General features: G+C 46.0%; 1 protein-coding gene across 1 annotated transcript in view; it reads left to right on the top strand.

Annotated features, from left to right (window-relative positions):
• Positions 1-17,986, top strand: part of LOC142312849 (uncharacterized) — a 202,909-nt gene that overhangs the window by 92,234 nt on the left and 92,689 nt on the right. Inside the window, 3 exon segments of the mRNA XM_075351837.1 lie at positions 11,303-11,786; positions 12,436-12,633; positions 12,745-12,850. Coding sequence (XP_075207952.1) covers positions 11,303-11,786; positions 12,436-12,633; positions 12,745-12,850 — 788 coding nt within the window.

Here is a 17,986-nt window from a genome sequence, read left to right as displayed (position 1 = left end):
CTCTCCGGCGCCATTTTATCAGCGTTTACACACTGATCGGCGCTGGTTGCTGCAGCTCTGCATCTGTCTGGGGGTCCAAGCTGTGGAATCCGGAGGGCACACAAAATGGTCTGGTAAGCCACAACCTCTGGTTGTGGACTTTCTTGTACACTCTCTGGGAGTCATTCTGAAGGAGTGTGTTCTTTACTGCAGAACCTCCACCTCAGCAGCATGTCTCACACTAGGAGCAAGGCTGCAAGGCTGTACTCTATATGCACTGCATGTAAGCTCATACTGCCTGAACCGAGCACATATCCACATTGTGATGCCTGCTCTAACATGGTGGTGCCTCAGCCTGGAGTCTCCCCAGGGGTCCCTCCGGCTGCTCCAGCCCCGGTGGCTGAACCCCCGGCTTGGGTAGCATCGTTTTCTAAAGCTATCTTCCAGTCCTTTGCCGACTCCATTGGACAGCTGTCCCGGACTCTGCTGACCATGCATCAGCCCCCTTCTCAGGGCGCCTCTGCTGCTCCGACTCGCTCTGCAGAGCTCACAGAGGATTTTTCATCTGTTCCCGGACCCCGTCCTCCTAAACGGAGACGCAGGGACTCTTCTCCTTCCTCGTCCCACGGCTCTGATTCACGAGCTGAATTGCAGGGCGAGGAGGATGCCTTTACTGTGGGCTCGGACGCTACCTCTATGTACCCCATTCCCCATTGATCTATCTGAAGGTGATGCGGATGTTAGTGACTTGATTGCGTCCATTAATTCCGTACTGGACCTCAATCCACCAGTGTCAGAGGAACAAGCCTCTCTGGTAGAAAAACACCAGTTTACCTCACCTAAGAGAGCAAGGAGTATGTTTTTTAACCACTCCAGTTTTCAGGCCACTGTGACCAAGCCCAGGGCCTGTCCTGACAAACGCTTCCCAAAGCGTAGTTCTGATGACCGTTTTCCCTTTCCACCAGAGGTGGTCAAGGAGTGGGCTCATTCACCAAAGGTAGATCCTCCGGTGTCTTGAATCTCAGCCCGGACAGTTGTATCTGTGGCCGATGGCACCTCACTTAAGGATCCCACTGACCGCCAGGTTGACCTTCTGACCAAATCTGTATATGAGGCGGCAGGGGCCTCGTTCTCACCATCTTTTGCAGCAGTGTGGGCTCTCAAAGCCATCTCTGCTTCTCTAGAGGAGATGCATTCCCTCACCAGGGAATCTATGCCCAAAATGGTTGCCTTAACTTCCCAGGCTTCGGCTTTGTCATCCTATGCCATGTCTGCCATTCTGGAGGCTTCTCACCGCACGGCGGTGGCTTCCGCTAATTCCCTCGCGATCCGCAGGATCTTGTGGCTTCGAGAGTGGAAAGCAGACGCTTCTTCCAAGAAGTACCTTGCTGGGCTCCCCTTTGCTGGGTCCCGGCTGTTCGGTGAACAACTGGATGAAATTATTAAGGAAGCTACTGGCGGGAAGAGTACTTCCTTGCCACAAACTAAAACTAGGAAACCTGTCCAGGGCAGGAACCAGTCGAGGTTTCGTTCCTTTCGTTCCTCTAACTGGTCATCCTCTAAGCCCTCAGCCTCGTCCACTAACTCAGCCAAGGATCGAAAACCCAGCTGGCGCACGAAGCCGCGTCCTCAGAAGAGCGGAGGAGCCGCTGCCACTAAGGCAGCCTCCTCTTGACTATCTGGCTGCGCCAGCAACGTCCTTGCTCGGTGGCAGGCTCTCCCACTTTGGCGACGTGTGGTTTCAACACGTCTCCGATCAGTGGGTGCGGGATATCATCTCCCACGGCTACAGGATAGAATTTTCTTCCAGCCCGCCAAACAGATTTTTTTTGTCCACTCCCCCCTGCTCCAAAGCCGCCGCCTTCTCTCAGGCCGTGGCATCCTTGCAGGCCAACGGAGTAATTGTACCAGTTCCCGCCCGGGAACGGTTCAGAGGTTTCTACTCAAACCTCTTCCTAGTCCCCAAGAAGGACGGTTCCTTCCGACCCATCCTGGATCTCAAGCTTCTCAACAAGCATGTTCAGGTGCGGCACTTTCGCATGGAATCTCTGCGATCGGTCATTGCCTCAATGACCCAAGGAGATTTTCTAGCATCCATCGACATCAGAGATGCCTATCTGCATGTGCCAATTGCAGTTTCACACCAGCGTTGGCTACGTTTTGCAATCGGAGAGGAACATTTCCAATTCGTGGCTCTCCCCTTCGGGTTAGCCACGGCCCCTCGTGTATTCACCAAGGTCATGGCAGCAGTAGTTGCGGTTCTGCACCTCCAGGGGTTGGCAGTGATTCCTTACCTGGACGACCTTCTAGTCAAGGCTTCATCCAGTGCAGACTGTCAGCGGAGTGTCTCGCTCACTCTCGCCACGCTTGTTCAATTCGGGTGGCTTGTCAATCTGCCCAAGTCCACTCTGACCCCGACCCAGAAACTTACGTACCTAGGGATGCAATTCGAGACTCTGCCGGCACTTGTGAAGCTGCCCTTAGTCAAACAGCAGTCCCTTCATCTGGCGGTGCGCTCTCTGTTGAAGCCCCGCCGTCATTCCATCAGGCACCTCATGCAGGTGCTGGGTCAGATGGTGGCGTCAATGGAAGCGGTTCCCTTTGCCCAGTTCCATCTGCGTCCTCTGCAGCTGGACATTCTCCGCTGTTGGGACAAGCGGACCTCTTCCTTGCACAGGCTAGTGGCTCTGTCGCCACAGACCAGGAGCTCTCTTCAGTGGTGGCTTCGGCCCCTCTCTCTGTCCCAGGGACGCTCCTTTCTGGCCCCGTCCTGGGTGATTCTCACCATGGATGCCAGTCTATCCGGCTGGGGAGCAGTGTTTCTAGACCACCGAGCACAGGGCACTTGGACTCCGTCCGAATCAGCCCTCTCGATCAATGTGCTGGAAATCAGAGCTGTGCTCCTAGCTCTCGTAGCCTTTCACCACCTGTTGGCGGGCAAGCACATTCGAGTCCAGTCAGACAACGCGACAGCAGTTGCCTACATCAATCACCAGGGCGGGACTCGCAGCCGCCTAGCAATGTTGGAAGTTCAACGTATCCTTCAGTGGACGGAGGACTCCAAGTCCACCATATCCGCAGTCCACATCCCAGGCGTAGAAAACTGGGAGGCAGATTATCTCAGCCGTCAAACTGTGGACAGCGGCGAGTGGGCCCTGCATCCGGCAGTGTTCCGGTCAATCTGCCGCAAGTGGGGCACTCCGGAAGTGGATCTAATGGCATCCCGGCACAACAACAAAGTGCCGGTTTACGTGGCTCGCTCCCACGATCCTCAGGCCTTGGCAGCGGACACGCTGGTTCAGGATTGGTCCCAGTTCCGTCTGGCCTACTTGTTTCCCCCTCTAGCTCTCTTGCCCAGAGTCCTGCGCAAGATCAGAATGGAGGGCCGCCGGGTCATAATCATTGCTCCAGACTGGCCCAGGCGAGCTTGGTACCCAGACCTGCTCCGTCTGTCCGTAGAGGTGCCGTGGCATCTCCCGGACCGCCCAGACCTTCTCTCACAAGGTCCGTTTTTCCGCCAGAATTCTGCGGCTCTCAGATTGACGGCGTGGCTCTTGAGTCCTGGATCCTGACGGCTTCAGGCATTCCTTCCGAGGTCATCTCCACTATGACTCAGGCTCGGAAGGCTTCCTCGGCCAGGATTTACCACAGGACTTGGAGAATTTTCCTGTCCTGGTGTCGCTCTTCCGGCCATGCTCCTTGGCCGTTTTCCTTGCCGACCATCCTGTCCTTTCTACAGTCCGGTCTGCAGCTAGGACTATCCCTCAATTCCCTCAAGGGACAGGTCTCGGCTCTGTCAGTGTTGTTCCAGCGGCGTATCGCCCGACTGGCCCAGGTGCGCACCTTCATGCAGGGCGCATCTCACATCATTCCGCCTTACCGGCGGCCTCTGGATCCCTGGGACCTTAATCTGGTCCTCACGGCCTTACAGAAACCCCCCTTTGAGCCTCTTAGGGAGGTTTCTTTGTTTCGACTTTCACAGAAAGTGGTCTTTCTGGTGGCCATAACTTCTCTCAGGAGAGTCTCTGATTTGGCTGCGCTCTCTTCGGAGTCACCCTTTTTGGTTTTTCACCAAGACAAGGTGGTTCTCCGTCCGACTCCGGACTTTCTCCCTAAGGTGGTGTCTCCTTTCCACCTTAACCAGGACATTTCATTGCCTTCCCTTTGTCCGGCCCCTGTGCATCGCTTTGAGAAAGCGTTGCATACTTTAGATTTGGTGCGGGCGCTCCGGATCTATGTGTCACGCACCGCTGCTCTTAGGCGGTGCACCTCTCTTTTTGTGCTGACCACAGGTCAGCGCAAGGGTCTCTCGGCTTCTAAACCGACCCTAGCTCGTTGGATTAGGTCGGCCATATCCGATGCCTACCAATGTTCTCAGGTGCCTCCCCCGCCGGGGATTAAGGCGCACTCGACCAGAGCTGTCGGTGCCTCTTGGGCTTTCAGGCACCAGGCTACGGCTCAGCAGGTCTGTCAGGCTGCCACTTGGTCTAGTCTGCACACCTTTTCGAAGCACTACCAAGTGCATGCTCATGCTTCGGCAGATGCGAGCTTGGGCAGACGCATCCTTCAGGCGGCTGTCGCCCATTTGTGAAGTTAGGTTTTGCCTACTTCTCAGTTTTCTGTTTATTTCCCACCCATGGACTCCCTTTTGATCGTTTTTTCTGTGAATCGTTTAAATTGGTACCTCCTTTTCAGCAACTCAGAAATGGATTATGGATACAGGGAAGAAACCTTCCTACATGATCATGTAAAAAAAGAGAATTTTGTTTACTTACCGTAAATTCTTTTTCTTATAGTTTCGACATGGGAGACCCAGCACCCTCCCTGTTGCCTGTTGGCAGTTTTCTTGTTCCGTGTGTTTTCACCGGCTGTTGTTGTAGACAGAGGTTCCGGTTATTCCGGGTTTTACGCTATCTCTACTTGTGGGTGGATGTCCTCCTTCAGCTTTTGCACTAAACTGGCTAGATGTGGTCATCCAGGGGGTGTATATGCTCGGAGGGAGGAGCTACACTTTTTAGTGTAGTACTTTGTGTGTCCTCCGGAGGCAGAAGCTATACACCCATGGTCTGGGTCTCCCATGTCGGAACTATAAGAAAAAGAATTTACGGTAAGTAAACAAAATTCTCTTTTTTTACATGATCATGTAGGAAGGTTTCTTCCCTGTATCCATAATCCATTTCTGAGTTGCTGAAAAGGAGATACCAATTTAAACGATTCACAGAAAAAACGATCAAAAGGGAGTAACCCGAAAATATAAATCACAGAAAAAATACTCCTAAAATAAACAATTTAGCCCCTAGAAATGTTACCCTGTTACCCTAGGGCTAAATTGTTTATGCTTTTTTTTACATGAAAAGAATACTGTATGTTTACTTTATCCTACTACAGTACTCTATAATTTTTTTTTTTTACATTGTTCTACAAATAATACATATAGTCCAAGTTTCTGTATTTGAGAGATATATGCCAAATCTATCTATAAATTTACAATTTATATAAGTCTTTTTTTCAATGCATGGTTAACTATTGGATCTGGATGATAATAATTGTGTATTAAAAATGTTTCTGCAATGAATGTTAAGTAATTGATGTATCATCATTTGTAAAGTTGACTGGTGGAGCGATATAAGCATTTCCCACCATTTGTCGGGATATACCGCTGGCTGGTCCACTAGACTGCATTTTTTATTGTACTTTAGAGACCCTTAGGGTATTTTATGTTTTTCTGAACACCCCCCACCTTCACTTCACGTTTTCAATATATTGATATTCAATAAAAGTTTAACGAAAAATTTTAGGAGTATTTTTTTTGTGATTTATAGAGATACCAATTTACAGTCCGGCCCATCACAGGTCCTTGTGGTCAAGGGATGTCTCTAAATAAACATTACCAGTCAGCCACAGGCTTCACTGTTATGTACAAGAGAATTTTCTCCATTTAAAAACCTCAATATTATTCTTCTATAAATGCTATAAATACTGATCTATACAGTTATCTCTACACTTGGTCAAAATTATTGTTATTCTGAACAGTTAAGCAAGTTGAAGATAAATTGATCTCTAAAAGGCATAAAGTTAAAGAGGACATATTTACTTTGTATTTTAGAAAATAAATTATATTCATCTTTTACATTTTAAAAATTACTAAAAGGAGAATGGGGTGATGCAATGATCCAAACCTTTGGGCAGACTAGGAGATGTGTGTCCAGACAGCTTTGTCTAAGGCATGGGTCCCCAACTCCAGTCCTCGAGGGCCGCCAACAGTGCATGTTTTCAGGGTTTCCTTAGTATTGCACATGTGATAATTTAATCACCTGCACAGGTGATGATTCCAACACCCATGCAATGCTAAGGAAATCCTGAAAACATGCACTGTTGGCGGCCCTCGAGGACTGGAGTTGGGGAACCCTGGTCTAAGGTTTCAGACCTTAATTAGCCTGTTAGGGTTATGACTTGTTCACTATCATCGTTCGGAAAGGCCAGGTGATGCAAATTTCCCAGCTTTATAAAAAACAGCCTCCTCTGACCTTGTGCCAAAACAAGCAGCCATGGGTTAATCTAAGCAGCTGCCTAGCACTCTGAAAATGAAAATGGTGGAGGCCCAGGTGCTCTTTCCTCAGTTTGAAATGTAATTAAGAAATGGCAGTTAACAGAAATAGTGGAGGTCAAGATAAGGTCTGGAACAGCAAACTATTTCTGTGAGAGCTGCTTGTAGGATTGCTAGAGAGACAAATTAGAACCCCCGCTTGACTGCAAAAGACCTTCTGGAAGATTGGCAGACTCAAGTTGTGGTACATTCGTCTTCTGTTCAGAGACACCTGCACAAATATGGCCTTTGTGTAAGAGTCATCAGAAGAAAATCTCTCCTGCATCCTCACCATAAAATTCAGCATCAGTAGTATACAAAAGAAGATCTAAACAAGCGTGTTGCATTTTGGAAACAAGTTCTTTGGACTGATGAGGTTAAAAAAGAACTCTTTCGCCACAATGATCAAAGGTATGCATGGAGGAAAAAGGGAACACAATTTCAGGAAAAGAACATATAAATCACTTGTAAGGCCACATCTAGAATATGTGATCCAGTTTTGGGCTCCACATTTTAAAAAGGACATTTAGAAGCTAGAGTCAGTTCAAAGGCGGGTAACCAGACTGCTACAAGGAATGGAAGGCCTCCCATATGATGAGAGCTTGAAAAACTTAGATATGTTTAGCTTAGAAAAAAAGACGTCTCAGAGGAGATCTCATTTATATGTATAAATACATGTGTGGTAAATATAAAGGACTGGCACATAACTTATTCCTTCCAAAGACAATACTAAGGACCAGGGGGCATTCACTATGAGTGGAAGAAAAGCAATTCCGGCAGCTAAATAGGAAAGGGTTCTTTACAGTTAGAGCAGCCAGACTGTGGAATGCCCTACCACAAGAGGTAGTAATTTCAGATACTATAACAGCTTTTAAAAAAAGGGCTGGATGATTTTCTCAGTACACACAACATTGTTTGTTATAAGTGACTTAGTGACAAAATGTATACCGTATTTTTCGCTTTATAAGACGCACCTGATTATAAGACGCACCCCCAAATTTGGTGAAGGAAAAGAGAATTTTTTTTTTAATGTTAAATGGGGTGCATCTTATAATGGTAGTCTCCATCTAACAAATCATATAGGGTATATGTCCCTCATAGCCCCCCATCCTAAAATTAGCCCCCCTTAATCTGGATATGGCCCCCTTATATTGAATATAGCCCCCTTGTGGTGGGACACGTCCCCCAGTGATGCCACATGTCCCCCATTGATGACACACATCCCCTATTGCTGGCACATGTCCCCTATTTATGACACATGTCCCCCTGTGCTGGCATGCGTCCCCTATTGCTGGCAGCCTGTTACAAGTCTCATATTGCTGGCACACATCCCCTATAGCTGGCATACGTCCCCTACAGCTGGCACAGGTCTCCTATTGATGGAACACGTCTCCTACAGCTGGCACAGGTCTCCTATAGATGGCACACGCCTCCTACAGCTGGCACAGGTCTCCTCCTCCCCTGTGTTTGATATGGCCCCCATGTGTGCTGCCCATGGCCCCTATAGATGGCACACCTCCCTTGTGTTAGATATGGCCCCCATGTGTGCTGCCCATGGCCCCTATAGATGGCACACCTCCCCTGTGTTAGATATGGCCCCCATACTGCTGCCCATAGTAAAATAAAACACTCTTTCCTTACCTTCTAAGCGCTATCCCTCCTTTTGTCTCCCGGCGTGCTGCTCCTCCTCCTACACTTCCTGGTTCTCGGTGCCGGTCATGTGATCGGCACAGCAGAGTGATATCATCTCTGCGTGCCTGATGACAGCAGCAGAGACACCGGGAGATCAGCGCTAGAGGTAAGTAAAGCTTTTTTTATTTTACTATGGGCAGCAGTATGGGGGCCATATCTAACACAGTGGGGATCATGTGCCATCAAACGGGGGCGCAGGCAGATATAATATGCGCCGCTGCCCCAGCCCATCACCGCGGTGCGGTTTCAGCACCACGTTGATGGACAGCGGCAGTGCATATTATATGAGCGGGAGCAGGAGATCAAAGGCTCCCTCCTGCAGCTTTGACCAGCCCCCAGCACCTCTCCAGAGCTGCCCCCATCTCCCCTGGACCCTGCAGTATATATATATACACACACACACCCATATATTCGGATTATAAGACGCACCCCCTACTTTCCCCCAAAATTTGGGGGAACAAAAGTGCGTCTTATAAAGCGAAAAATACGGTAATTGGTGGATTGAAGGTTGAACTAGATGGACCTAGGTCTTTTTCAAAATATGTAACTATGTAACATATCGCCAACCATGAAGCAGGGGGGTGGATCAATCATGCTTTGGGGTTGTGTTGCAGTCAATGGCATAGGGAATACAGTTATGTCCAGAAATATTTGGACAGTGACACAATTTTCGCGAGTTGGGCTCTGCATGCCACCACATTGGATTTGAAATGAAACCTCTACAACAGAATTCAAGTGCAGATTGTAACGTTTAATTTGAAGGTTTGAACAAAAATATCTGATAGAAATTGTAGGAATTGTACACATTTCTTTACAAACACTCCACATTTTAGGAGGTCAAAAGTAATTGGACAAATAAACCAAACCCAAACAAAATATTTTTATTTTCAATATTTTGTTGCGAATCCTTTGGAGGCAATCACTGCCTTAAGTCTGGAACCCATGGACATCACCAAACGCTGGGTTTCCTCCTTTTTAATGCTTTGCCAGGCCTTTACAGCCGCAGCCTTCAGGTCTTGCTTGTTTGTGGGTCTTTCCGTCTTAAGTCTGGATTTGAGCAAGTGAAATGCATGCTCAATTGGGTTAAGATCTGGTGATTGACTTGGCCATTGCAGAATGTTCCACTTTTTTGCACTCATGAACTCCTGGGTAGCTTTGGCTGTATGCTTGGGGTCATTGTCCATCTGTACTATGAAGCGCCGTCCGATCAACTTTGCGGCATTTGGCTGAATCTGGGCTGAAAGTATATCCCGGTACACTTCAGAATTCATCCGGCTACTCTTGTCTGCTGTTATGTCATCAATAAACACAAGTGACCCAGTGCCATTGAAAGCCATGCATGCCCATGCCATCACGTTGCCTCCACCATGTTTTACAGAGGATGTGGTGTGCCTTGGATCATGTGCCGTTCCCTTTCTTCTCCAAACTTTTTTCTTCCCATCATTCTGGTACAGGTTGATCTTTGTCTCATCTGTCCATAGAATACTTTTCCAGAACTGAGCTGGCTTCATGAGGTGTTTTTCAGCAAATTTAACTCTGGCCTGTCTATTTTTGGAATTGATGAATGGTTTGCATCTAGATGTGAACCCTTTGTATTTACTTTCATGGAGTCTTCTCTTTACTGTTGACTTAGAGACAGATACACCTACTTCACTGAGAGTGTTCTGGACTTCAGTTGATGTTGTGAACGGGTTCTTCTTCACCAAAGAAAGTATGCGGCGATCATCCACCACTGTTGTCATCCGTGGACGCCCAGGCCTTTTTGAGTTCCCAAGCTCACCAGTCAATTCCTTTTTTCTCAGAATGTACCCGACTGTTGATTTTGCTACTCCAAACATGTCTGCTATCTCTTTGATGGATTTTTTCTTTTTTTTCAGCCTCAGGATGTTCTGCTTCACCTCAATTGAGAGTTCCTTAGACCGCATGTTGTCTGGTCACAGCAACAGCTTCCAAATGCAAAACCACACACCTGTAATCAACCCCAGACCTTTTAACTACTTCATTGATTACAGGTTAACGAGGGAGACGCCTTCAGAGTTAATTGCAGCCCTTAGAGTCCCTTGTCCAATTACTTTTGGTCCCTTGAAAAAGAGGAGGCTATGCATTACAGAGCTATGATTCCTAAACCCTTTCTCCGATTTGGATGTGAAAACTCTCATATTGCAGCTGGGAGTGTGCACTTTCAGCCCATATTATATATATAATTGTATTTCTGAACATGTTTTTGTAAACAGCTAAAATAACAAAACTTGTGTCACTGTCCAAATATTTCTGGCCCTGACTGTATGTCAAGGGTAGATGGAAAAATGGATTAAATTAAATTTTAACATCACACCATCTGTAAAATAAAGCTGAAGTTGAAAAGAGCATGGCTTCTACAAATGGATAATGATCCTAAAAACATATCAAAATCCACAATAGACAACCTCAAAAGGCGCAAGCCAAAGATTTTACAAAATGCCCTTCCAGTCACTTGATCTGAATTTCATTGAAAATCTGTGGCTGTGGTTTACAAGGGTGCGCAAACATTTGCATCAGCCCATTTTCCTTATTTTTAAAAATGTAAAAGATGAAAATATATGTTTGTTTTGGCTATAATACAAAAGGAAGTCATCTTTAACTTTGTGCATTTTAGAGATCAGTTAATTTTCAACTTGCTTAAATGTTTTGAATAACAGTAATTTTGATAAAGGTTGCTCAAACGTTTGCATGCTACTGTATACAATATAAATAGTTATATAATTCCAATGCAAACCTACTGATAAATAATAAAATCATTTTTATTCTTGGCAGATAACTGCACTAGGAGCTCAGAGGGACATCTGATATTCACTGATTTTTCAGCAGATAATCTTAGCATCACACCAAATACTTGTGAAGAACATGTGATTAGGTCAGATACACATCAAGACCTTCTCAGAAAAAAACGGTCATCTGATCCTTTTCAACAGGTCCTTTTTTCTGCTTCATCAAAGACAAAACAAAGACACAGCACTATTGAACATAAAATGGCTTACAAAGGGAATAAACCATTTTCATGTTCAGAATGTGGGAAGTGTTTTAATTGGAATGCAAATCTTGTTACACATAAAAAAATTCACACAGGGGAGAAACCATTTTCTTGTTCAGAATGTGGGAAGTGTTTTAATTGGAAAGCAAATCTTGTTACACATAAAAAAATTCACACAGGGGAGAAACCATTTTCTTGTTCAGAATGTGGGAAATGTTTTTCAGAGAAATCACATCTTGTTAGACATCAGAGAAGTCACACAGGGGAGAAGCCATTTTTTTGTTCAGAATGTGGGAAATGTTTTAACCAAAAAGCACATCTTGTTACACATCAGAGAATTCACACAGCAGAGAAGCCATTTTCGTGTTCAGAATGTGGAAAATGTTTTAGGTTGAAATCAGATATTGTCAGACATCAAAGAACTCACACAGGGGAGAAACCATTTTCATGTTCAGAATGTGGGAAATGTTTTAAAAAGAAAGAAAATCTTCTTATACATCTGAAAACGCACACACGAAAGTAGCTATTTTCTTTTTTTTTTATTGACAAAATGTAAAAGAAAAAAATACAAGTTATGGTAAATTCTTCAAACGAAATGAAAAAAACAATTTAGAGCATTAAATAATTATTAGAAAATTGTGATGCAGCGAGGGGTATATGGAAGATATATTTCTCTCAGGAATTGTTTCTCACACTGGTGAGCAACAAGGAGAAGGTCAAACCCTGGCCTGGATCTTCTCTGCTATTCCAGGTTTTTGGGGCAACACCGAGGTTGCACAGCTGAAGGAGTTAGGACAGCATAAATAGACATCAATGGAGAGTGGTGTTTTGGCTGAGAAAGCTGAAATGTGTTTTGTGGGAACTTCATACCTGAAAGGGCTGGCACGTCCCAGCCCTAAAATATGCTGGATAACAAACTGGACTTTTCTTTTGCATTCCCATCTGATGTACGATTCTGTTTTTTCTTTGCTACCAGTGTGAATAAAACTCTGAGTTTGGACTGAAAAATTGTGTGCCTCTTTACTGTATCCCTGTCATTGCCTGCCAGAGCTAAACTCCCACAATTGATGGAGAATGTGGGCAAAAACAGTGAGGCTGGTGCTAATATTTTGCACTTCTGGCTAGATGCCAACATATATCTTGAGTAAAAGGATTATCATAAACCCAGACGAGGATATATGCAGAGATGGAAAGCAGTCATGGAGGTCGCCTGGCAGCAACAAATATTTAACCAGCAACAGCAGGAGATCAACCAGCTGCTGGTACAGCACAAGATGGCGCTAAATACTGCAGGAACTCCTCAGGTGGTCCACTATGCCCAACAAGCAGTCCGTGTGGCAATCCCAAAAATAGAACATTGGAAGACGTCAAGACCTACCTGGACATCTTTGAGAGAGTGGCCGAAAGGGGTCAAAGGGCAGAAGCCATCGCTCCGTTTCTAATGTCAGGACCTCTGAATGCCTATTTCGACTTACAGGCCGAGCAACTGGCGGACTAAGCAATTGTTAGATCCTGGCACGACTTGGTGTAAATGTGTTGATTCTGGCCCAGCAGTTGCATCAGTTGAAGTTCAACCCTTCCAAGTGAGCAAGGTCCCAGTGTTATAACTTAGTACATCTGAAACAGAAGTGATTGCAGCCCGAAATACTGTCTCCCAATGTCATGGTGGACAGCATAATAGCTGATAAATTCCAGAGGGCCTTACCACACCCCCTCCAGCGCTGGGTCAGACAGGCATCTCCTAGTAAAGTGCTCCAGATAGTAGATCTTAGAGAGCGTTATGTTGCCACTGAGGAACTCCAGGGTGGGTCTCCGGGGAGGGTGGCAGGAAAGTCCTGAAGGTCCCAACTAGTGTTGAGCCACCCCCCTAGTATTCAAGTTCGGTTCGGCGAACGGCGGGTGTGTTCGGTGAACGTTCGACGAACACCTTCGAACCCCATTGAAAACAATGGCAGACAAACACATTATACATGTACACATACAGTTAATAAACATTGCTATTATACTTACAGGTCCCCGCGATGCATCTTGCAGACTCTGTCTCCCACCGTTTCTCCTTCCGATCATCGCTGCGCCCTCCCGGTAACCAGCACTGATGATAGGACCTTCCGTGACGTCGTCATAGCATGTGACCAATCATGTGTGTATTATCTCATTGGCTACAGACTGGTCACATGGCTAGATGTCATGCTAGGTCCTGTCAGTGCATCTCTCCGGTACGCGGTGCTCGTTTGAGCATCTCCGTGTACCGGTGAGATGCTTGGGCACATGCTTGGCTCCTCGTTCCTGTATGTCGGCGCTCTTTACAGAGTCAGCCCACATGCAAGAACTGGATGCCATAGCCAGTAAATAGCGGCACCCGGAATCACGTGATCGGAGCACCGTTGCTATGATAACCCGCCTGTCAGATTATGTTAGCAACGGTGGCAGCGGTGATGTCACCGCTTACAACCCGCAGCCTCTGCTCACTCACTGAGTGATTAGACTGCACGGGAGCAGCAGCGTCTTCCTCCCATGCAGTGCTGTCTGATGTAGCAGAGCTGCATGGGTTGAAGGAGAAAGAAGACTGAAGACCAGAATCGTGGAGGGGTGAGAGGGTGTAATAAACATGGAGTCTCTAAGTGTGTCTGTGTATTTATTGCTATTAAAGTATTTTTTCTCTGTGTGGTGTCGTTTTTGTAACCCTTTATTGGAGATTCTTAATGGCCGGGTCAAACTTGCCTGACATTAAGAATCTCTGGCTTAATACTAGCTAGTAAAACAAAGCTAGTATTAACCCTGTATTACCCAGCAAGCCACCTTCAGGGCTGCTGGAAGAGTTGGATACAGCACCAGATGATGGCGCTTCTATGAAAGCGCCATTTTCTGGGGCGGCTGCGGGCTGCAATTCGCCTAGTTGTATCTGGCTGGAAACAAAAATGGGGCGAAGCCTATATCGTTTGTTTTTTTTTTTTTAATTATTTCATGAAATTCATGAAATAATTAAAAAAAGGGCTTCCCTATATTTTTAGTTCCCAGCCGGGTACAGATAGGCAGCTGGGGGTTGGGGGCAACCGTACCTGCCTGCTGTACCTGGCTAGCATACAAAAATATGGCGAAGCCCACGTTATTTTTATTTTGTTTAGTTTTTTGGCAAAAAAAGAATAAAAACTTCCCTGGATTTTCCATTGCCAGTGTTAGCAGCCAGTAGCTTCTTGGATTACCCTTAGCTAATAATACAAAAAAATGCAGCGGGAGCCCACATATTTTTTTTTTTAATTATTTATTTAAATAACTAAAAAAAAAAAAAAAAGGGCTTCCCTGTATTTTGATTGCCTGACATCACAGTACTGTAAAAATAAATTATTGAAAAAAAGCGCTCCGCGGTATTTTTGATTCTCAGTGCAGATAAAGCAGACAGCTACGGGTTTCCACCCCCATCTGCCTGGCGTTACCTTGGCTGGCAATCAAAATACAGGGAAGCCCATTAATTTTTTTTATTTAAAAAAATAGTTAAAAAAATGACGTGGGTCCCCCCATTTTCGATAGACAGCTAGGGTAAAGCAGACGGCTGTAGCCTGAAAACCACAGCTGTCAGCTTTACCGTGGTTGGGTATCCAATGTGGAGGTCACCCCAGGCTCTTTTTTATAATTATTTTATAAATAATAATTACAAAAAAAAAAGTAGGGTCCCCCCAAATTGGATCACCAGCCAAGGTAAAGCGGACAGCTGTGGTCTGGTATTCTCAGGGTGGGAAGGTCCATAGTTATTGCCCCTTCACAGCCTAAAAATAGCAGGCCACAGGCGCCCCAGAAGTGGCGCATCCATTAGATGTGCCAATCCTGGTGCTTCACCCCAGCTCATCCCGTGCCCTGGTGCGGTGGCAAACGGGGTAATAAATGGGGTTGATACTAGCTGTAAGGTCACTTGACATCAAGCCAAGCAGTTTGTGATGTCATGGCATCTATCAGATACCCAACATCACAAACTGTCAGTACTAAAAGAAAAAATAGACAACAAAAAAAAATTTATTTGAAAAAACACTCCCCAAAACATTCCCTCTTTCACCAATTTATTGTAAGGAAAAAAAGTAAGGGGGTCCCATGACGACTCTGGACCGTCTAGAATATGGGGGGCACGCTCAGGGAATGTATCACCCATTTTCTAGGAGTGCAGACCCTCCATGTGAGGAGTGTGGGTTCAATGAATCTGCACCCACTTTCCCCGGGTCCGCAGCAGCAGAGTCCATGTCGTAACTGTTGCTACCAAAGCTGCAATGCCCTGCTCATGAGGTAAGGGCATGCCTAATCAGGAGAACTATTCTACATTTCCAAATATTGGTATTTGCTGATATTATTACTATTCCACCTACTATATATTTGGGATAGGATCTTGGAGATGGAATACCCCTTTAAGTCCAGTTATCCTGCTGAATGAATACTAAACAACAGAGCTCGCTATTTAAACATGTTTTTTTGCGGCGTATGACGGACTCTCATGTTTGGTATTCATTCAGCAGGGCAACAGAAATAGAAAATACCTCCATTTGGAAATGTAGTGTAGCTCTCCTGATTAACTATGTTCCTTACCTCATGAGCAGGGCATTGCAGTAGCTTACGTATGCATGGTTACCACCATTCATAGAGACAGTGGGTTGCTCTTGGTCGTAACTGTTGCTACCAAAGCTGCAATGCCCTGCTCATGAGGTAAGGGCATGCCTAATCAGGAGAACTATACTACATTTCCAAAAAAAGGTGTTTGTTAATATTATTGCTATTACACCTACTATATATTGGGGATAGGATCTTGGAGATGGAATACCCCTTTAAGTCCAGTTATCCAGCTGAATGAATACTAAACATCAGATCTCGCTATTTAGACATGTTTTCTTGTGGCGTATAACGGACTCTCATGTTTGGTAGTCGTTCAGCAGGGCAACTATAAAACCAAATACCTCCATTTGGAAATGTAGTATAGCTCTCCTGATCAACTATGTTCCTTACCTCATGAGCAGGGCATTGCAGTAGCTTACAGATGCATGGTTACCACCACTCACTGTGTCTGAACACAGGAAGCTGAGCTGACAGTCGCTCTGTGCATGCGGCAGTGTCTATTGTGAAGGAGGGGGCCGCGGGGGATCAACGCTGCACAGGTACCGTGGGACACCGGGGAACACCGGTGGGGTTATAGAGGGTGACCTGGCAGGGCCTGGGGAGGAGTTTTCTGTCACATGTGTCATGGCACATGCGACAGAAATTAGAGGAGTTGGGTGAATGCGGCCTGTGCGCGCAGCCATCTTGGATTTTCAGGAGGGGTTCAGAGGGGGGGCACTTTGGCGACACCAAGGGACCGGGGAGGAGATTTTTCTCCCATCTGACACGTTTGTTCATGCCAAATGGGAGATAAATAATTTTTTACCGGCGCTGTCATTTACTGTAACGTGATCATCGGTATACGGTGTATACCGGTGATCATGTGAGCGGGGACCGGAAAAAACGGCCTGAATCATGATCTCCAGGGTCTCAGCTACCCCCTGAAACCCCCGGAGATTTTCTGACGCTGGGGGGCGCTATTCACTTATTTCTGCCTGCTGTTTATAAACGGCAGATCAGAATACATTCACGCGACCGATCCGTTTTTGCGTTCCGCAAAAAACGGTCCGTTTTTTTCACGGATGCATCCGTGTGGCATCCGTTTCCGTTCCGTTCCGTATACGGTCCGTATGTCATCCGTTTGTCATCCGTGTGCCTCTGGGATTTTTTGCGTACCGCAAAAAAACTGAAGGAGGGAAAATACATAAATTTACCCAGGTTCCATAGCTTCAACCTACATGAGGCAGTCACATGTTCACTCCAGTGCCAATTTCTACTGCTTTTCACAGCGTAGAGAGCTCTGGTGATTTTCTTGTGCTTGTACACTTCATATCAGTCTTTTCTGTCATTATAATGGCAGAAAGACACATAATGTCCCACTCTCCTGCATTTTGTAATTTTGCACACTTTGGTGCCTTTCATGTGGCACTAAGGGGTGCATAGCGTTGTATTTAGCCGAAAAAATAAATAAATTTAAAAAAAAATTACGTGGGGTTCCCCCTATTTTTGATAGCCAGCTAGGGTAAAGCAGATGGCTGCAGCCTGCAGACCACAGCTGGCAGCTTCACCTTGGCTGGTAATCCAAAACTGAGGGCACCCCACGCTGTTATTTTAAATTAAATACATAATTAAAAAAAAACACGTGGGGAGGGTCCCCCCAAAATTGGATCACCAGCCAAGGTAAAGCGGACAACTGGGGTCTGATATTCTCAGACTAGGGAGGTCCATGGTTATTGGACTCTCCCCAGCCTAAAAATAGCAGGCCGAAGCCGCCCCAGAAGTGGCGCATCCATTAGATGCGCCAATCCTGGTGCTTCATCCCAGCTCATCCCGTTGCGCTGGTGCGGTGGCAAACGGGGTAATATATGGGGTTAATACCAGATGTGTAATGTCACCTGGCATCAAGCCCTGGGGTTAGTGATGTCACGCGTCTATCAGATACCAGACATCACCAACCCAGTCAGTAATAAAAAAAAATATAGACAACAAACTCATTTTTATTTGAAAAAACACTCCCCAACACATTCCCTCTTTCACTAATTTATTAGAAAGAAAAACAAATCCAGGTCTGGTGTAATCCAAGGGGGTCCCACGACGATCCATACCATAGTCAATCTCCCAGTCAATGAAAAACAGAATGTTAGATA

The sequence above is a fragment of the Anomaloglossus baeobatrachus genome, chromosome 5, assembly GCF_048569485.1.
Source record: "Anomaloglossus baeobatrachus isolate aAnoBae1 chromosome 5, aAnoBae1.hap1, whole genome shotgun sequence".
NCBI classification, from domain to species: Eukaryota; Metazoa; Chordata; class Amphibia; order Anura; family Aromobatidae; genus Anomaloglossus; species Anomaloglossus baeobatrachus.
The sequence above is the reverse complement of the archived record's forward strand: the minus strand, read 5'-3'. Positions and strand labels throughout refer to the sequence as shown.